Genomic DNA, 20,145 nt, shown 5'->3' with positions numbered 1-20,145 from the left:
TTGTTTAGTTTACAGTATTGGCCTGCACAGATTCTTTAGAATACCACACCCTTCATGCCTCACATATTTTCAGTTGATTGGCACATCATTAGGTTAATTTCATATAGGAACACCTCATCCGGCCTTAACCCATTAGTATTTCAGTTGATTGGCACATCATTAGGTTAATTTCATATAGGAACACCTCATCCAGCCTTAACCCATTAGTATTTCAGTTGATTGGCACATCATTAGGTTAATTTCATATAGGAACACCTCATCCAGCCTTAACCCATTAGTATTTCAGTTGATTGGCACATCATTAGGTTAATTTCATATAGGAACACCTCATCCAGCCTTAACCCATTAGTATTTCAGTTGATTGGCACATCATTAGGTTAATTTCATATAGGAACACCTCATCCAGCCTTAACCCATTAGTATTTCAGTTGATTGGCACATCATTAGGTTAATTTCATATAGGAACACCTCATCCAGCCTTAACCCATTAGTATTTCAGTTGATTGGCACATCATTAGGTTAATTTCATATAGGAACACCTCATCCAGCCTTAACCCATTAGTATTTCAGTTGATTGGCACATCATTAGGTTAATTTCATATAGGAACACCTCATCCAGCCTTAACCCATTAGTATTTCAGTTGATTGATACATCATTACATCCAGCCTTAACCCATTAGTATTTCATTAGGTTAATTTCATATAGGAACACCTCATCCAGCCTTAACCCATTAGTATTTCAGTTGATTGGCACATCATTAGGTTAATTTCATATAGGAACACCTCATCCAGCCTTAACCCATTAGTATTTCCATGATTGACAGACAATTGTTAATTTCATATGGGAAAACTTAATCCAGCCTATCAGTATTTTAAATATTGTCCCACAAAGTGAGGGGAATGCTTCCTGGAAGGCAGGTAATACACACCTGGTTCTGGTGAAGCACATGCTGCAGTGCTGTCTACTCTGCTCCTCCTGTGCTGTAAACACCTTGCCTGCCATGTTTCCACAGTGCTGGGCCCAGTTGCCAAGGTAGACAGCAGGCACACTCCCTGACTTTCCAGCCCATTGACTCTGAGGGCTGGGTGAATGTAGCAGAGACACACACACATATATTACAATATACACAGGCTGAGGTTGTGACAGTAGTACTGTATCTTTTCTGCAGAATGATTTTTATTATGGCAGGAGAGCAGTAGGTAACAAGATGACATAAAGGATTCAGGTCTGCACTGTGAGTGGTGTGCTACATTTACACAGCGTTTTCATAATATCCAAGAAAAATGTATAGTCAGAGCTGTGTAGTCATAAAACAGTAATGTAGGAGGGAACAAATTGATGTGGAACACATTTTAGAATGGAAACTGTGTTCAAGGACAGAGGTGATATCATACAGGTTCATATGTTTGTGAGGAACTTCCTTGCCCTCTCTTAAGCTGTACTGTATCAGTTTTAATTAAACAAATAAAATAACTATGTTTATGTAATGCTTACTGTAGTGTGAGTGTCATACCCCCCACCCCCAGTCTTTGAAACAGCAAAGGCCTAGATTTGAAGGTCCTTTAAAGTTGTTCCCAATGTCATAGGAAGATTGTTCTTATTTTAGTTTCCTTGACAAATGGTCTGCATGCAGCAGAGTCCTGGTTCAACCCTTCAAATGATAGTGTTGACTAGGGGAAGGTAATGCCAACTAAATCATGTTCAAGAAATACAAAAATGTAAATTAAGTTAGAAATGACCCCTGGTTTTTGTGAAAGTGTGAAAAAGGACACCTATCATTTTCAAATGTTCTATCAGCGAATTATGACATTCGCTACACTGGATATTCCATACCTTAGGCTGTCGGTAAATCGTTTTTTATGCCCTACGTATCATAGCACTTGGGTATATTTTTATGACAAGAAACATTACTCTCTCGACAGTAGAGAGACTAAGTTCAGCCGTGATGCTACAGAGAGACCTTTTAAATCAAAACATTTATTGTGCAGTATGAACCCAACAACACACATGACGTCATTATGAATGTGTTCCTATGAGGTAGGTGTTCCATGTTGAGTTATTGGTTGTTACTGAGCATGACACTACCATTCAAGATTTGTACAGCCCATAATGTGATCCACTTGGAATAACATGCATGGCTGTTGAGAATTAAATGTTCATGCACAGTAACACACAATGAACAGTTGTTCCATGATAAATTCCATATTTGAGCATGTGTGTGTTACAACCCCCTGTGCCCCACTGACAACAACATACAAGTAATGAGCACTTCTCCTACCGACATGAGATGTTCCCAGACACATGGGACAAGATAATGATAACCCATACACGTGTTCTAGGTCTAGTCTGTGAGGTTGTTCCCTGCTCTAGACTACCTCCCTATTATCACCCTATTCTTTGAAATGTCCCCTTCAGTGTTCTCTCCCTCTGTTCATAAATCATCATGCCGTTACAGTGTACCTCCACTTGGGGGAGACAAAGCTTCTCCAGCGCGTCACTTCTTTGTATAACATGGATTAGGATGACGGATGAAAACAATACAGTATGAATGACTGTTACATCAAATGAGATTGACGATTATTTATTTGTAAGAGACGTTTGAGTAACCAGGTCTGTAATTCTATCAATTGTATCTTTGCAGATGTTTAATTATGTTTAAATGCATTGGCCTTATTACAAAGGAACATCAACGGCAGCATAATATTTCTCACCTTGTTACAATTACATTGAAAGCCATATTTTATTGAACATTTTCTAGTGGCTAAATGTGTATTTGTATTTATTAGAATCTCCATTGGCAGCAGCTACTCGTCCTGGGGTCCAGCAAAATTAAGGCAGTTATACAATTTTAAAAACATTACAATACATTCACAACAGATTGCACAACACATTAAGTGTGTGCCCTCAGGCCACTACTCTACTACCACAAATCTACAACACAAAATCCATATGTACGTGTGTGTTTAGTGCGTATGTTAAATAACTCCAATAATTGCCGTATAGGACCCAGGCACATATGTTGTGGGTTGGAAGACATCACTGTAACTGGTGCCAGTATCCAGCCAGCATTGACCCATATAAGGGAATTACCTTACAGTAAATACTTTTTACATGCTTCGATTGATTATATGCACCATGATCATCCTGTAGCGCGTGTATGCCATTTATAGGCTACAAAACGCGTTCCAAGGAAATTACGCATATGTTAATAGATTTAATGGTGTTATTGTAGTGGTGCTCTTTACTTGAGTGTGACCATATTGCTTAGCAGCCTGTCATTGTTTTAAATATCAATGGCACTGTGAGGTCACAGCTACGTCGCATCCATAGGGACCGTCCACGACTGTTCCCGGGGTTACTTTATAGCACGTTCTCTATGCGTCAATAAAGGGGTCCTTTTTAGTCACGGTGGACGGAAGGCGAGCAGTCTGTTGCAAGGCAAAGCCTGACCACGACTTTGGGACTGTTTTCCAGAGGACCAGACGACTGGGAGAACTACAATAGCAACCCCACTCTTTGTGGGAGAGAGCCCCCCTCCTCTCCCTTCCCTCCGCGGCTCTGAACATCGCTCTTTCCACTCCACCCCTCTTAGGTTGGGTCCCGCAGAGCTTTACCTCGCGTGTCGATTTTTTTCATCACTGCGGTGAGTGTGTGTGTGTGTGTGTGAAGTCTGTGAGCTGACACAGAAATACCCTTATGGTAACCGCCTCAGTCATACAGCTGACATGTAAATCGACTTGCCAGCCGGCTATCAAAACCGAGCCAGACATTGAAGACATACGGCAAATTAAGACACCCGCCTCAAGAGAAGCACTCCACCATCCATCCACCTCTGCAGTTCAGTCCTCTCCGGAAAATCTTTCCACCTGCCGACACATCTTATATGACCGTCTCAAAGGTAAGAAGTTGCTATATTGTATCTACCGCTCTTGTATCTACCGCTTCTTGATAACAACTAATGTTACCAGCGGCTCACGGTACAAATACGAATGTGGTTGTTACATTAATATCGTAACCGAGCCTAAATATTGTTTTGAAGGACGGTTTATTAAGCTTGACTGGCCGTGTGGCTATGTCCACAGCACTGCCACGCGGCTGTATGTAAGCTACTCACTCCTGTAATGTAGAAATTAAATGAACACAAATGTATGATAACTAGCTACCAATTTGACAACAATATACGCATTTTAGGGTATGTTTCAGGGTGCATTGAAGGGATTGGCAGGCGGTGTTACGGAGCACCCCGGTATCGCTTTCAGGGCGTTTTACTGTACTACTGGTGCCTTCATCCGTTCGCCAGAGATGATGTACGATTGCTCCATAGTGTTACACAGAGGAAGACGTAAACAAACTTGAAGGCAACATACTTGGTGTTTTGAAGCATGGGTTTAATGCTGAACATATGTGTAGGTTAGTGGTGGGATGGAACCTGGACTTGTCTCCTCACTCACAGCCTCTCCCTCTGTATAAACGTGTAGTTAGTTTGTTATAAGGCATGGCGTGAACCAAGTCTCCACTTGTTTAACCCAAGTGTAATATTTAGGCTTAAAAGTAGGCTACAATAGTAACCCATGCATTATAAGAGAGCCGCATGTCTACTATTTTGTATTGAAAGGACAACTTGAGTATTTTGCTTAATTTACTGAGTTTGGAGTTTTTTGGGGGGGATGAGATGTTGGTGAGGCAATCCAATTAGATATGTAGCGATGTATACATGTTATAGTCTTTCAGGCTGAAGGGAAGACTGGCCAAATAATGCATTAGGAAAATGTATATTATCGCCTGAGATGGTGAACAACACTTTTGTAGCTAGAATAAGTTTAAAATCTTTTATTAAAAAAGCATCTCCTTACAGACAATATTGAAGAAAGGTGAGGAACATGAGGATAAAGATTAGAACAGCGTTTCCCAAACTCGTTCATGTTTTGGTTTCTGCCCTGGCACTACACAGCTGATTCAACTAACCAACTAATCATCAAGCTTTGATCATTTGAATAAGCTGTGTAGTGTTAGGGAAAAAAACAAAACGTGCACCCATTTGGGTCCCCAGGACCGAGTTTGGGAAATGCTGGGCTAAAGGGAAGACTATTGAATGATGATAATGATTAGAACGTCATGTCTAGCAGCAAGTCAGTTAATCAGTCCTATCCTCAGTTGGCCGATAGTTATACCCAAACATCGGTTAATGGAAGGTGTAGGTCACAATTAGAGGTCTACCGATTATGATTTTTCAATGCATACCGATTATTGGACGCCCAAAAAAGCCGATACCGATTAATTGGACCATTTTTATTATAATTTTATTTGTAATAATGACAATTACAACAATACTGAATGAACACTTATTTTAACCTAATATAATACATCAATAAAATCAATATAGCCTCAAATAAATAATGAAACATGTTCAATTTGGTTTAAATAATGCAAAAACAAAGTGTTGGAGAAAGTAAAAGTGCAATATTTGCAACAACTACTCCAAGGCTCAGAGCGAGCGAGTGACGTTTGAAACGCTATTAGCGCGCTAACTAGCTAGCCATTTCACTTCGGTTACACCAGCCTCATCTCGGGAGTTGATATGCTTGAAGTCATAAACAGCGCAATGCTTGACGCACAACGAAGAGCTGCTGGCAAAATGCACGAAAGTGTTGTTTGAATGAATGTTTACTTTGAATGAATGTTTACGCGCCTGCTTCTGCCTACCACCGCTCAGTCAGATACTTAGATACTTGTATGCTTTTATGCTCAGTCAGATTATAAGCAATGCATAACACGCTAGATAATATCTAGTAATATCATCAACCATGTGTAGTTAACTAGTGATTATGATTGATTGATTGTTTTTTTATAAGATAAGTTTAATGCTAGCTAGCAACTTTACTTGGCTTACTGCATTCGCGTAACAGGCAGTCTCCTTGTGGAGTGCAACAAGAGGCAGGTCGTTATTGCGTTGGACTCGTTAACTGTAAGGTTGCAAGATTGGATCCCCCGAGCTGACAAGGTGAAAATCTGTTGTTCTGCCCCTGAACGAGGTAGTTAAACCCATCGTTCCTAGGCAGTCATTGAAAATAAGAATGTGTTCTTAACTGACTTGCCAAGTTAAATAAAGATTAAATAAAGGTGTAAAAAAATACAGATTTCCGATTGTTATGAAAACTTGAAATCGGCCCTAATTAAACCGCCATTCTGATTAATCGGTCGACCTCTAGTCACAATAAAAGTAGCCTAGTAGATAGAAACACACTTCTAGTATTTTTCACACTCAGTGAAATCTCTGCCGCCAATGCTTTAAAGCTGGACCATAAACCGCTGGCCCATATCTGTGTCATGTTATTACTAAGACAGTCAACAGATGCTGGAGATTCTCTATTGTATCTCAAATGGCACCCTATTCCCTATATAGTAGTGCACTACTTTTGATCAGGGCCAATAGGGCTCTGATCAAAAGTAGTGCATTATTGGGAATAGAGTGCCATTTTGGGATGCACATTTTTGTCTTTCACACCCGTCCACACTGCCCGTTTATTAACCATAGCTTCTATGCCACAGGGTTGTGACTGGTTGCAATGCCCTTTTGTACGTTGCTTGTTACACTGTTTGGCATTCTGGATAGCTCACTCTTCCCTGAGACGTTGGGTTTTTCTGTCTAATGCTTGACACGCCAACAAAAAAAAAGTACCTTCCAACAAGTCGTTATTTAGGTTATATTCTGACAAAAATAGTGGTCATATGTACAGTCATGTATAATATTTACAATTATACAGTAAGTATGTAAACCGAATATGTGACCCATATTCAGGTTATTTACTGTAATACTGCTGAATGAAGTCAATAGAAGGACCATGCAGCAAAGTACAGCAACTTTATTGTAGCAGGAGGTATCAAAGTCCTCACTGTAAGAGCTCTCTTGATTGGAGGTGTGGCCCTGTACAAACATGGCCTTGAACCGGAGTGCTTTGTAGCTTACTTACATTTGATTGACAGACACAATCTCAGAGAAAACATGGAACCTAGGCTAGCTAGCATACATCACTCACTGTTGAGTAACTGAGATAGGAAATGGTTTATGTTCTGTACTGTGAAATCCAGAACTATGTTAAATGACATTTCCCTGACTACCTGTATGCACATATATATATACATATATATATATATATTTTTTTTTTTAAATGTAACCTTTATTTAACTAGGCAAGTCAGTTAAGAATAAATTCTTATTTACAATGACGGCTTACCGGGGGATCAGTAGGTTAACTGCCTTGCTCAGGGGAATAACGACAGATTTCTATCTTGTTACCTTTCAGTTACTGGCCCAACGCTCTAACCACTAGGCTACCTGCCACCCCAGAGTAACTTGCGTTTGAGTTCTGCTACAGGAAGCTTACATACATTGATGGTGTTTGAGAAATTGCTGAAGTCGGTCTTTCTGTGTTACACACGCCGGCCCTGTTCACTCTGAGAATGTATTGGGTCAGAAGCACATCCTTGGAATGTTGCCTGCAATCAGCACAGAGGTGAATCAACCAATGAGGAGGTGGTGTTGTGTAACACTGTCAGATAGGATACTGTAGGGAACACAGAGGAATAACACAACACTATGTTCTGTTGTCAGCCTAGTGCCCAATCTTTTCCACTCTCTGTGCTGTGTCTCTATTCTCATTTGGGAATAGCCAACATTTGATTTACTTAATTGAGGAAAAGTTGTCTACTTGACTTGGCCAGTTATAGTGGTTGACAACCGTTATGTGTGTGTGCCTGTCTGCGTGTGTGAGTAAGTGTGTGTGTACGTGCCTATGACTCTGTGTTTTGCGTTTGGACACTTAGGAACTGAACCACTCTATAAGAGGGCCTGAAGGGGAGGGATGTCACTTCATGTACATGGTTGCCTCATTGTCATGGATATCTAGTCTGTTTGCAGGAGGAGACATGAACACACTGACTGACTGTACATCTGCCTCACTCAGTCATGTCCCATACCAATAAGCCTGCATGTAGACTGTGTTCTTCCATGGAGCTCTGACTCAGAGAGGAGTTATTTATCTGATTTCATCCACCCACCTCCTTGAGGTTGGTTTCCTATGACATTCCCCACTGATGATGGCCTGCCTGTCAAATCAAATGTTATTGTCACGTTCTGACCTTTATTTCCTTTGTTTTGTCATTATTTAGTATGGTCAGCGTGTGAGTTGGGGTGGGCAGTCTATGTTTGTTTTTCTATGATTTGGGTATTTCTATGTTTCGGCCTAGTATGGTTCTCAATCAGAGGCAGGTGTCATTAGTTGTCTCTGATTGAGAATCATACTTAGGTAGCCTGGGTTGCACTCTTTGGGGGTGGGTGATTGTCTATGTTGATGGCTTGTTTCAGCGCAGCTCACATTAGCTTCACGGTTGTTATTTTGTTTACTGTTTTTGTATAGTGTTTCAGTGTTTTCTTTATTAAAATTCACTATGAACACATATCACGCTGCATTTTGGTCCTCCGATCCTTCTCGCCTCTTCTCTTCAGATGAAGAGGAGGACGACTGTGACAGTTATTTGTCACGTACACAGTTTATACAGCAGGTATGAAAGGTGCAGTGAAATGCTCGTCTGCTAGCTACCTCAACATTCCAGTACTATAATTAATAATAATCAATAATAAATAAGTAATAGAAGAGGTAGTATGCAGAGTAATATATTGGTATGTACACAATAGGATATACAGAATAGATCATGAATGTGCTGTGTCAAGTATGACTGCATTTACATATAAAGTGACGAAAATGTCAATGTAAAATGTGGAGAGTCAGTGGCAACAGTCAGTAAGGTGCCGGGCCCGGTTTCCCAAAAGCATCTTCAGGCTAAGTTCATCGTTAGAACCTTTTGTAGGAGCATTGTTGAATCTCCGAGCTGTTCCCCAAAACCATCGTTACAAAATGTGCCCTTGAAAACGTGTGTTATTTCCCGACTGCCTCAGACCACTTGTGGAACAGCTGAGTGCTTCGTTAGATGCGTTTTCCCCACCGCGTCACTTTATTCACAGAACATCTCCGCCGTACATAGAATCAAGACGCCGATCTGTCTCTCTGTTGCCAATGTCTTTGCAATTTTTTACAAACAAGCGGGATAAAACGATGCTTCAAATAGAACTGAGATGACTGCATGAAAAGTTGAAATAGCATTGCTACAGTATAGGCTTCATAGGCCCATATATTTAAATGATATTGAAATACATTTCATGTTCATTCAATTGAGTTTGATTTGGCTACTGTCTGTCATTTCTGCCTCAATATGTTTCATGATTTGTAGCCTAACGTGCACAATGATGTGTCAAATCTTGATTTAGTGCATTATTATAGGCTAAGCATTAGAATAAGCCGCCTCAATGTTTGCAGCCGTAGGTGATAATATCTCTCTAGGAACTGATCCGTTGTCAGTGTTGTGGAGTAATTCTAATGCTAAGGTAAGATTTGAATGGAGAAAGTTGACCCGAGAGCAGCGCTGCCTTTCTTTTGATCCTATCAGTATCGACACATGCCTCAATGACACACTTTTGGGAAACATAGGAAAGATGCATGGTTAAAAAACGCGTCAGCCTAAGTTCCATCTCTATCGGGAAACATAGGAAAGATGCATGGTTAAAACACGCGTCAGCCTAAGTTCCATCTCTATCGGGAAACATAGGAAAGATGCATGGTTAAAACACGCGTCAGCCTAAGTTCCATCGCTATCGGGAAACCGGGCCCGGGTCTGTGCAGGGAAACAGCTATGTTTAGCTGTTAAGCAGTCTGATGGCCTGGTGGTAGAAACCGGGCCCAGGTCTGTGCAGGGAGACAGCTATGGTTAGCTATGTAACAGTCTGATGGCCTGGTGGTAGAAACCGGGCCCAGGTCTGTGCAGGGAGACAGCTAGGGTTAGCTATGTAACAGTCTGATGGCCTGGTGGTAGAAACCGGGCCCAGGTCTGTGCAGGGAGACAGCTATGGTTAGCTGTTAAGCAGTCTGATGGCCTGGTGGTAGAAACCGGGCCCGGGTCTGTGCAGGGAGACAGCTAGGGTTAGCTGTTAATAAGCAGTCTGATGGCCTGGTGGTAGAAACCGGGCCCAGGTCTGTGCATGGAGACAGCTAGGGTTAGCTGTTAAGCAGTCTGATGGCCTGGTGGTAGAAACCGGGCCCAGGTCTGTGCAGGGAGACAGTTAGGGTTAGCTGTTAAGCAGTCTGATGGCCTGGTGGTAGAAACCGGGCCCAGGTCTGTGCAGGGAGACAGCTAGGGTTAGCTCTTAAGCAGTCTGATGGCCTGGTGGTAGAAACCGGGCCCGGGTCTGTGCAGGGAGACAGCTAGGGTTAGCTGTTAAGCAGTCTGATGGCCTGGTGGTAGAAGCTGTCTCTGAGCCTGTTGGTCCGAGACCAGATGCTCAGATACCGCTTACCAGATGGTAACAGAGTGAATGGTTCCTGGCTCGGGTGACAGGAGTCCTTGACGACCTTCTGGGCCCTCGTCAAACACCGCTTTGAGTAGATGTCTTGGAGGGGAGGGAGCTCGCCCCCAGTGATGTCCATGGCCTCACAGTATGGGCTCAGGTGATTTGAATTCTCTGACTCTTGATCTAAGGTCTGTTTAGTGTTTTCCTCCCCTAAATGTTAAGGTCAGGAATATGGGCCTGTAAGCACATCCTAGATCAGTGCCAAGGGGCTACCTGCAGGGCCGGACTAGCACAGCTACAGTTTTGTAGCTAATCTCATGCCATTCTATACATTTTTCCATGAGGCTGAGAGAATATTTTGCCGTTTTAAAGCTAAATTCCTGCAATTCTACACTTTGTCATGGCTTATAACATGTTCATGGGTCATTCTCACAAAACGGTGTCACTTTTCACAAAATTTCCTGTTGAATCACTGAGATTAAGATCTGTAATGATCTATATCAGATATTATGCATTGTACCAACATTCTCATTAACATTCTCCGTAACAGTTTTCAAAGTCCCAAAAATTAATAAACAAATCAATATTTCTAATATAAAAAATAAAAAATCTCCCATAATGAAAAGGCCCGAGTTAAACATAACACTGAAAATACAAATATTTCATTTGACATTTATTGTTATAATAAAATTGAATCAGACTTTTTCCCAATTTGAGCTTTTTATCCATTTCGGTAATGAGAAGGCCAAATGGTGTAAAGCGGGTGTTTGGGAATAAGAACCTAATTCTGGAGGCATATAAGTGAACAAATGAACTAAACTTGGGCTTGTCTTTGTGCTACTACCTTTTTTTTTTACTGATTGGAGTTTTTACAGGAACTTGAAAAAGTGTTATGGTAATGAGACACAGACACTGTGTTTAAACCATAATATTTATTATGTACAATGTCAACTTAAACTATTATACAATTTGTATGATTTATGGGACAAACTACAGCAACATCATTTTGTGTTTTATTCAAGTAAGTTAGCTTTTTATAAATATTATATATAAAATGACCCAATTTTTATTTAATCCGTACTAATTTCAGTAATATGAATTTGGGTGAAAATGTATCAAATTCAGGTGAAAATGTCTTTATTTAAAAGCTACACATTCTAGTCCTTAGAATGGTAGTTGATTTTTGCAGATGCATCATGGTTTTTAAACTCAATTTGCTACAGACATTTTAAAACTAGTTTCATGAGAATCACCCTCATATGCCATCTGGGGGGTGACATGCCCTACAAGCCGTTATGGTAATCCAGCCCTGGCTACCTGGAGACATGATTTCATCACTCTGGACTCTAACCCCCACTCCTTCTGATTGTGCCATTGAGCTAACAACATAAATCTATTGTCTTCCTGGTTACATTCTTCTCATAAAGGTCTGATTATTCACCCTTTTCCATGAGTCTCCACAGATGACGTTCCAGTGACTTGATTTATTTGTAGCGGAGAGAGGTTCTAGGAAAGTGGTGCGGATTGATTGATTTCAAGATTACTGTGTTTTGTTTGTTTTGGTTTGTTTGAATGTTGTGGTTGTAGTATTGAACAACCAGCCATCCATCACATACTCCCACATACTGAATTTCTATCGATGAAACATTTTTATTGTTTAATCTGTTTGTGTTCCTTATTAGGCCCACAACTCTTAGATATAACATTTGTTTGATGAAATAATCTTATTGGGCACCTGACCATTACGGCAGGGAATTTTGTGGCTGAGCCGAGCTTTCCAAATACTGTACCGCACAAATTCCATCCAAGAGACCAATCTGTTGTCTGGGATGATTACATCCCTTACAATGGCTCTTGCTGAAATCCTCAAATGCTTTTACGTAACCACCGAGCCATCTGCACGTGACATACCGAGACCACCCCCGACTGTCACTGTCGTAGTCGCTGACACACACACACACACACAAACTGTCCTCTACAGTTGTCATTACCATAACACGTATTTCTCGTGGCAGTTTCTGAAAGTGCACCGAAGTGTTTGTTTGCATGTACAGTGTATGTTCTTACGTTGTACTATGCTCCCGTGCTGTTATGTCATAGTTGACCGACGTCAGTCATGTAGGTTGTCATGGACGTTTTCCGACACACCAGCTGTCCAAACGGATTATCCCAGATGGGTGGGCTTCAGTTGGGGTGGACACAGGGAGAGGGAGGGGATTACTTTAAAAATGGAGAGTCCTCCTCCTTTGGATTTGCCCAGCTCCAATCCTGCTCCGATTGGTGTTCCCAACGGTATGCTCAATCCCAGAAAATGTCCAGGCTGCTGAGATGTAGGCTACATGTAGGCCTAGATGTTTCCCGCTGTGTCCAAACAGGAAGGCCTTCCTCGACCGCTGAAGCCTCTTGTTGATTACAATTCTTATGGTTGGTTCCCTTATGCTAATGTACCCCGTATAGTTGGTCTGTAAATGTATTAATCGGTGCATTAGGGTATTGAATGAATTGATCTTGATTCTTGTCATATGGAGAGAACTTCAAGTGGAGGATCTCTCTGACAGTAAGTACCCAGTTCGTGGCTCTTCCAGAAAACAAACAACAACTTGACCCAGAATTATTCTTCACTCATTTGAGTGTCTCTCGGGAGACTAGATTTCTCAGATACTGGTGAAGGAGATTCATCTTTTACAACTACCGTACCATTCAGTGGGCCTATGTATTTCACTGATTGATACAAAAACATTGTGTTTATTTATGTTTTCCTGGAGGATGTAGACTGAGGGTCACGACCTTCTTGCCCTTTGTGCTGTTGTCTGTGCCCAATAATGTTTGTTCCATGTTTTGTGCTGCTAACATGTTGGGCTGCTGCCATGTTTTGTTGCTTCCGGGTTGTTGTCATGTGTTGCTACCATGCTGTGTTGTTGTCTTAAGGTCTCTCTTTATGTAGCGTTGTGGTGTCTCTTGTTGTAATGTGTGTTTTGTCCTATATTTTTATTTTTAATCCCAGCTGTCGTCCCTGCCAGGAGGCCTCTGACTTTTGGTAGGCCTTCATTATAAATAAGAATTTGTTCTTAACTGACTTGCCTAGTTAAACAAAGGTTAAATAAATAAAAGAGCAGAAGGTGGATGTGTCAGTGACTAGAACAAGTCTTCTCTATTATTCATAGAGAGGAGGATGAGGAGGAGGAGAGGGCCTCGCTCTCCCATTGACATGTTATTTCTCTCTGTTAACCAGCCAGACCTTAAGTGGCCCTAATGGCCCTACCTCAGAAACAGCCAATGTCTCCAGACTAATAGTGTGAGCTACTTGAGCATTACTTTGGCCAGTCAGAAAACAGCTGTGAATGCTGTAGTGACCATATCACGCCACACTAATGCAGTCAGCCAATGGAAGAGATCTGATTAGCGAAAGCATCAGACAGTCTGATGTCATCATGGAGCTGGTTGTGAGCCTCTAGGATCCTGTAGTTGCTGTTGTTAGAGAGATGGATAGAGGGGTTGGATCAGCATAGTATAAATGCAACCTCATCCTCCCGTTGCTCAAAGTGTAACTTACCTCGGCTGCCGTTATTATGGTTTGGATGGATGGGTGTCATTAGTGAAGCTGACTGTTGATTTTGGAGTAATGGAGTAAATGGCTGGTGGAGATCTGAAGTTATGGGAATGGCGTGATATGGCTACTTGCGTTGACGCTAGGCCTACTTGTTCTTATCACCTCCACTGAATAATTGAACATTTTACATTAACAAGCATCAAATATTTAGGTTTCATTCCAATTTCATTCCCTGAGGTTGTAGAATAAAACCCTGAGGTTGTAGAATAACACCCTGAGGTTGTAGAATAACACCCTGAGGTTGTAGAATAAAACCCTGAGGTTGTAGAATAAAACCCTGAGGTTGTAGAATAAAACCAATGCAAGAGAGTGAAAACGTAAGAAGAATGAATTGGATGTCATAACCTGTTTTATAGCTGCTATTCTTTACCAGAGCAGCACTACACATGGTTTCAAGAACAACGCCAATTTAAAGCCTGACCGATATCCAACTTTGGATTGGACGTAGCCCTTTTCCTCTCTTTGCTATCTCCTGCTACTTTGACAAGTTGACATTGAGCTCAGCAGAGTTTAGATATGCCGCTGTTACTAAGAGGCTTCTATGGAATGGGGTGCTCACTGCTCATCTGGGTAAAGTCAGTTTTGAACTCAGTGAAATCGAGTACATTTTTTTTAGTATCAGATAATGTTTCCTGGCTAGAAGATAGTAGTGTGTAAAACTCTCCACTCTGCCAGGGGCTGTAGCTACTGAGGATCAGTCAGTCCTCTCAATAACAGCCAGAGCATTTCAGAATTAAGACTAGACAAAGAAATTCCCTCCAGACGTCCGGCTCCAACATGGCTCACCCCTCAGAGCTATGACATGATATCCATAATTACCTTTCCTCCATACTTAACGCTTCACACCACCGGTTATGTCTGTCCTTTACAAACAGCTCCCTGAGCCCCAACTACCTGTAGAAGCACAGGGACGAATACATAATGGACATTTACTGGAATCTCTTCCTAAAGTCCCTGAGGATTCCAGACTGGTTCTATACACAAGGCCCTCTCCTCTCCATGTCTTTATTTGATTTACACCAGGCCCTCTCCACCCCAGCCATTCAGACACGGCCTCCAAAGACATAGTAATAATGATGTAGTCATTATCTCTGCTGTGTTAAATGCATCCCCCCCCCCACCCCCCTCCACTAGTCAGGCAGAGGCTTTTTACTGTAAGTCAATAGAGGGATTGATTTAGTTTAGAGTTTCACGGACGCATTCTGGGGGGTGGGTGGTTGTAACGTCTATCTCGTCACCATGGATGTTTTGTCATTATAGAAAAGGACGGCTGAGGGAAATGAAAGTTGGGTAACGAGTGCAATGAGGAGATCGTTGGCTATATTTCAAATGTTTCCATTGAGGCGGTTTAAAGTATTGATTTTCTTTTTATATTTCAAACATAGGTTTAGTTGGCTATTCGTCCTTGAAGTGAACTGACATTCTTGTCTTTGGACCTGTTGAAAGCTAGGCCGATAAAGTCTGTATAAGGCTGTGAATTGTTACGAGAGACTTGCCAATATAGGTTTCAGTATCAAGCAGCAGCCATATCATGATATCATTCAATGAGCAACACAGCTAATAAGCAGGTTAACGCCATGGGGCTTTAAATGAGTCACCTCTGGCCTGGAAGAATCAACAGGGCCAGCTGTACAGACACGCACACACCTCTGACTCAACACCGCACCACCGGTAGTAACCATATCACAGGTGAGATCATAGTCGCTTTACATCCAATAAAGGACTTTCCATAAGGGGAATGAACCCCTTGATATGAAATCTTTTGACACTTTTTTTTTCTTAAGACGATGTCAAAATATAATGCTGGATACTTGGCGCTCCATGCTATCATTTTTCTAGAGCTATATCTGGAACTTCTTTTAATCTTCACGTGCGGTGACAAAACAGATCGCATCTCAAATCCATCACCCAAGGATCCCTATAGCGTTTCCGTCCAATTAGATTAGAGGTAGGATCATGAGACCACCTCAGTCTCCAGTCCCATAGTGTCAGTTGCATTCAGACAGGATGATGGAGCTATAGGTGGGTACTGCACTTTTGATGGGGTGTATGATGGTAAGAGTACTTAGCAGTGGGTATTTCCACAGAAAGACAGATGTGTGTGAAGAGGGGTTCTGTCTGTGTTGTGTCAGATATGGACGAGTGCTGGCTAGGCAGAGAGAGATACCAAACCCACGTGTTGCCTCAGTGTTGAGTTGACTCAGAGATTTGATCTGCTTTGCTTGTTTGAACAGATGAACGCATAGTGTACATTGTGATCTGATTTTTCATTTGCAGTGTTGTGTCACAATGACTGATTTGTCAAACACCTGGTTATTATAGAGACCTCTGCAATTGTTACGGTATGTTTCAAGCGTGATAACTTGTGAATGGTGCAGATGTGGTTTCTACTGACAATTGCAATGTACAAACTATGGCATAAGGGAACTATGAGCGGATAAGAGGCAATCCGTAATTTCGATGAAGACATTAATGAGCAAGCTAAGACGGACAAAGTCAATTTAACTATTTGTTCAGCACTTTTGAAATGTACAGCAACAGAATTCAGAACATGGGCCGTTCTTACAGTATACTCCCTGTATACCAAGTCAGAACCGTAGGATGAATAAAGGGGGCATATAATCCGTCAATGAAAGCTCTTACAATATTCGATGATGACGTTTCTCTAAAACAGGCTATAGGCTACATGTTCACCACCAAGTCAAAACAGTAGGCAAAGTTATGAGGGGGAAAGGGACAAAATTATTAGGGTGAGGCACATGGGCTACTAACAACTTACCACACAACATACACTTAGTATTACTTTCTTAGCTAGAATATACATATCTCCATGGCATATTACATAATTTATGCTCCAGCATACGTTACATCTTGTTGTGCTAGCCTACACACCATTCCAGTGGTGACCCGTCATTCAGGCTGCTCAACCTGTTTTGAGCCCCACCTGCCCTGAATGACGGGTCACCACTGGAATGGTGTGCAGGCTGGGTTTATCTAACATCTCAGAAAATCACGCCACATTCTCAAACTGTTAGTCAATCTTTGATTTACTTGCAAGAGATTTTCTGTGTTGACAGAAGAGAAAAATAAATGCTGTTGCTACCTCGCTTTTACCTGCTTTTAATCAGGGCAAGGTGACTGGTAACATGACCGAATACAAACAGTGCAGCTATTCCCCCCGCAAGGCTATCAAACAAGCTAAGCGTCAGTACAGAGACAAAGTAGAATCTCAATTCAACGGCTCAGACACAAGAGGCATGTGGCAGGGTCTACAGTCAATCACGGACTACAAGAAGAAATCCAGCCCAGTCACGTACCAGGATGTCTTGCTCCCAGGCAGACTAAATAACTTTTTTGCCCGCTTTGAGGACAATACAGTGCCACTGACACGGCCTGCAACTAAAACATGCGGACTCTCCTTCACTGCAGCCGAGGTGAGTAAGACATTTAAACGTGTTAACCCTCGCAAGGCTGCAGGCCCAGACGGCATCCCCAGCCGCGCCCTCAGAGCATGCGCAGACCAGCTGGCCGGTGTGTTTACGGACATATTCAATCAATCCCTATACCAGTCTGCTGTTCCCACATGCTTCAAGAGGGCCACCATTGTTCCTGTTCCCAAGAAAGCTAAGGTAACTGAGCTAAACGACTACCGCCCCGTAGCACTCACTTCCGTCATCATGAAGTGCTTTGAGAGACTAGTCAAGGACCATATCACCTCCACCCTACCTGACACCCTAGACCCACTCCAATTTGCTTACCGCCCAAATAGGTCCACAGACGATGCAATCTCAACCACACTGCACACTGCCCTAACCCATCCGGACAAGAGGAATACCTATGTGAGAATGCTGTTCATCGACTACAGCTTGGCATTCAACACCATAGCCCTAACCCATCTGGACAAGAGGAATACCTATGTGAGAATGCTGTTCATCGACTACAGCTCGGCATTCAACACCATAGTACCCTCCAAGCTCGTCATCAAGCTCGAGACCCTGGGTCTCGACCCCGCCCTGTGCAACTGGGTACTGGACTTCCTGACGGGCCGCCTCCAGGTGGTGAGGGTAGGCAACAACATCTCCACCCCGCTGATCCTCAACACTGGGGCCTCACAAGGGTGCGTTCTGAGCCCTCTCCTGTACTCCCTGTTCACCCACGACTGCGTGGCCACGCACGCCTCCAACTCAATCATCAAGTTTGCGGACGACACAACAGTGGTAGGCTTGATTACCAACAACGACGAGACGGCCTACAGGGAGGAGGTGAGGGCCCTCGGAGTGTGGTGTCAGGAAAATAACCTCACACTCAACGTCAACAAAACTAAGGAGATGATTGTGGACTTCAGGAAACAGCAGAGGGAACACCCCCTATCCACATCGATGGAACAGTAGTGGAGAGGGTAGCAAGTTTTAAGTTCCTCGGCATACACATCACAGACAAACTGAATTGGTCCACTCACACAGACAGCATCGTGAAGAAGGCGCAGCAGCGCCTCTTCAACCTCAGGAGGCTGAAGAAATTCGGCTTGTCACCAAAAGCACTCACAAACTTCTACAGATGCACAATCGAGAGCATCCTGGCGGGCTGTATCACCGCCTGGTACGGCAACTGCTCCGCCCACAACCGTAAGGCTCTCCAGAGGGTAGTGAGGTCTGCACAACGCATCACCGGGGGCAAACTACCTGCCCTCCAGGACACCTACACCACCCGATGTTACAGGAAGGCCATAAAGATCATCAAGGACATCAACCACCCGAGCCACTGCCTGTTCACCCCGCTATCATCCAGAAGGCGAGGTCAGTACAGGTGCATCAAAGCTGGGACCGAGAGACTGAAAAACAGCTTCTATCTCAAGGCCATCAGACTGTTAAACAGCCACCACTAACATTGAGTGGCTGCTGCCAACACACTGACACTGACACTGACTCAACTCCAGCCACTTTAATAATGGGAATTGATGGGAAATGTAAATATATCACTAGCCACTTTAAACAATGCTACCTTATATAATGTTACTTACCCTACATTATTCATCTCATATGCATACGTATATACTGTACTCTATATCATCGACTGCATCCTTATGTAATACATGTATCACTAGCCACTTTAACTATGCCACTTTGTTTACATACTCATCTCATATGTATATACTGTACTCAATACCATCTACTGTATCTTGCCTATGCTCCTCTGTACCATCACTCATTCATATATCCTTATGTACATATTCTTTATCCCCTTACACTGTGTATAAGACAGTAGTTTTGGAATTGTTAGTTAGATTACTTGTTGGTTATTACTGCATTGTCGGAACTAGAAGCACAAGCATTTCGCTACGCTCGCATTAACATCTGCTAACCATGTGTATGTGACAAATAAAATTTGATTTGATTTGATTTTACCATATCTATGATGGCAGAAGAAAATGTAATTGATTCACTGTATCTAAAAATAAATGCATGTTCCAATTTTGCTGTTGGTTAGTTTATCTGCTATGTGTTGTGGGAGTGGTCCCAACCTCTTTTGCATGGCAAACCATCAAAGACAACATGGGAAGGAACATGCAAATACTAGCCAGAGACATACAGTGCATTCTGAAAATATTCAGACCCCTTGACTTTTTTCACATTTTGTTACGTTACAGCCTTATTCTAAATTGATTAAATACTTTTTTCGCCTCATCAGTCTACACACAATACCCCATAATGACAAAGCAAAAACAGTTTTTTAGAAATTTGTGCAAATGTATTTAAAATAAAAAACATCACATTTACATAGGTATTCAGACCCTTTACTCAGTACTTTGTTGAAGCACCTTTGGCAGCGATTACAGCCTCGAGTCTTCTTGGGTATGATGCTAAAGCTTGGCACACCTGTATTTGGGGAGTTTCTCCCATTCTTCTCTGCAGATCATCTCAAGCCCTGTCAGGTAGGATGGGGAGCGTCACTGCACAGCTATTTTCAGGTCTCTCCAGTTATGTTAGATCGGGTTTAAGTCCGGGCTCAGGCTGGGCCACTCAAGGACATTCAGAGACTTGTCCCAAAGCCACTCCTGCCTTGTCTTGGCTGTGTGCTTAGGGTCGTTCTAGTCAATTTTAGAATAAGGCTGTAATGTAAAAATTTTGGAAAA

At 42.3% G+C, this 20,145-nt stretch overlaps 1 protein-coding gene across 2 annotated transcripts in view; it reads left to right on the top strand.

Moving 5' to 3' along the window:
- The first annotated feature begins 3,377 nt into the window (after positions 1-3,377).
- Positions 3,378-20,145, top strand: part of coro2aa (coronin 2Aa) — a 55,355-nt gene continuing 38,587 nt past the window's right edge. Inside the window, exon 1 of one of the 2 annotated variants that reach the window (XM_042316813.1) lies at positions 3,378-3,899. In XM_042316813.1, the coding sequence (XP_042172747.1) occupies positions 3,885-3,899 (15 nt within the window). In that variant the 5' untranslated portion in view covers positions 3,378-3,884. The remainder of the gene's footprint in view (positions 3,900-20,145) is intronic. The other variant, XM_042316815.1, reaches the window with a different exon arrangement.

The sequence above is a fragment of the Oncorhynchus tshawytscha genome, unplaced genomic scaffold (genome assembly GCF_018296145.1).
Source record: "Oncorhynchus tshawytscha isolate Ot180627B unplaced genomic scaffold, Otsh_v2.0 Un_contig_6829_pilon_pilon, whole genome shotgun sequence".
Taxonomy (NCBI): Eukaryota; Metazoa; Chordata; class Actinopteri; order Salmoniformes; family Salmonidae; genus Oncorhynchus; species Oncorhynchus tshawytscha.
Note: the sequence above shows the minus strand (reverse complement) of the source record. Positions and strands in the feature narration are given on the sequence as shown.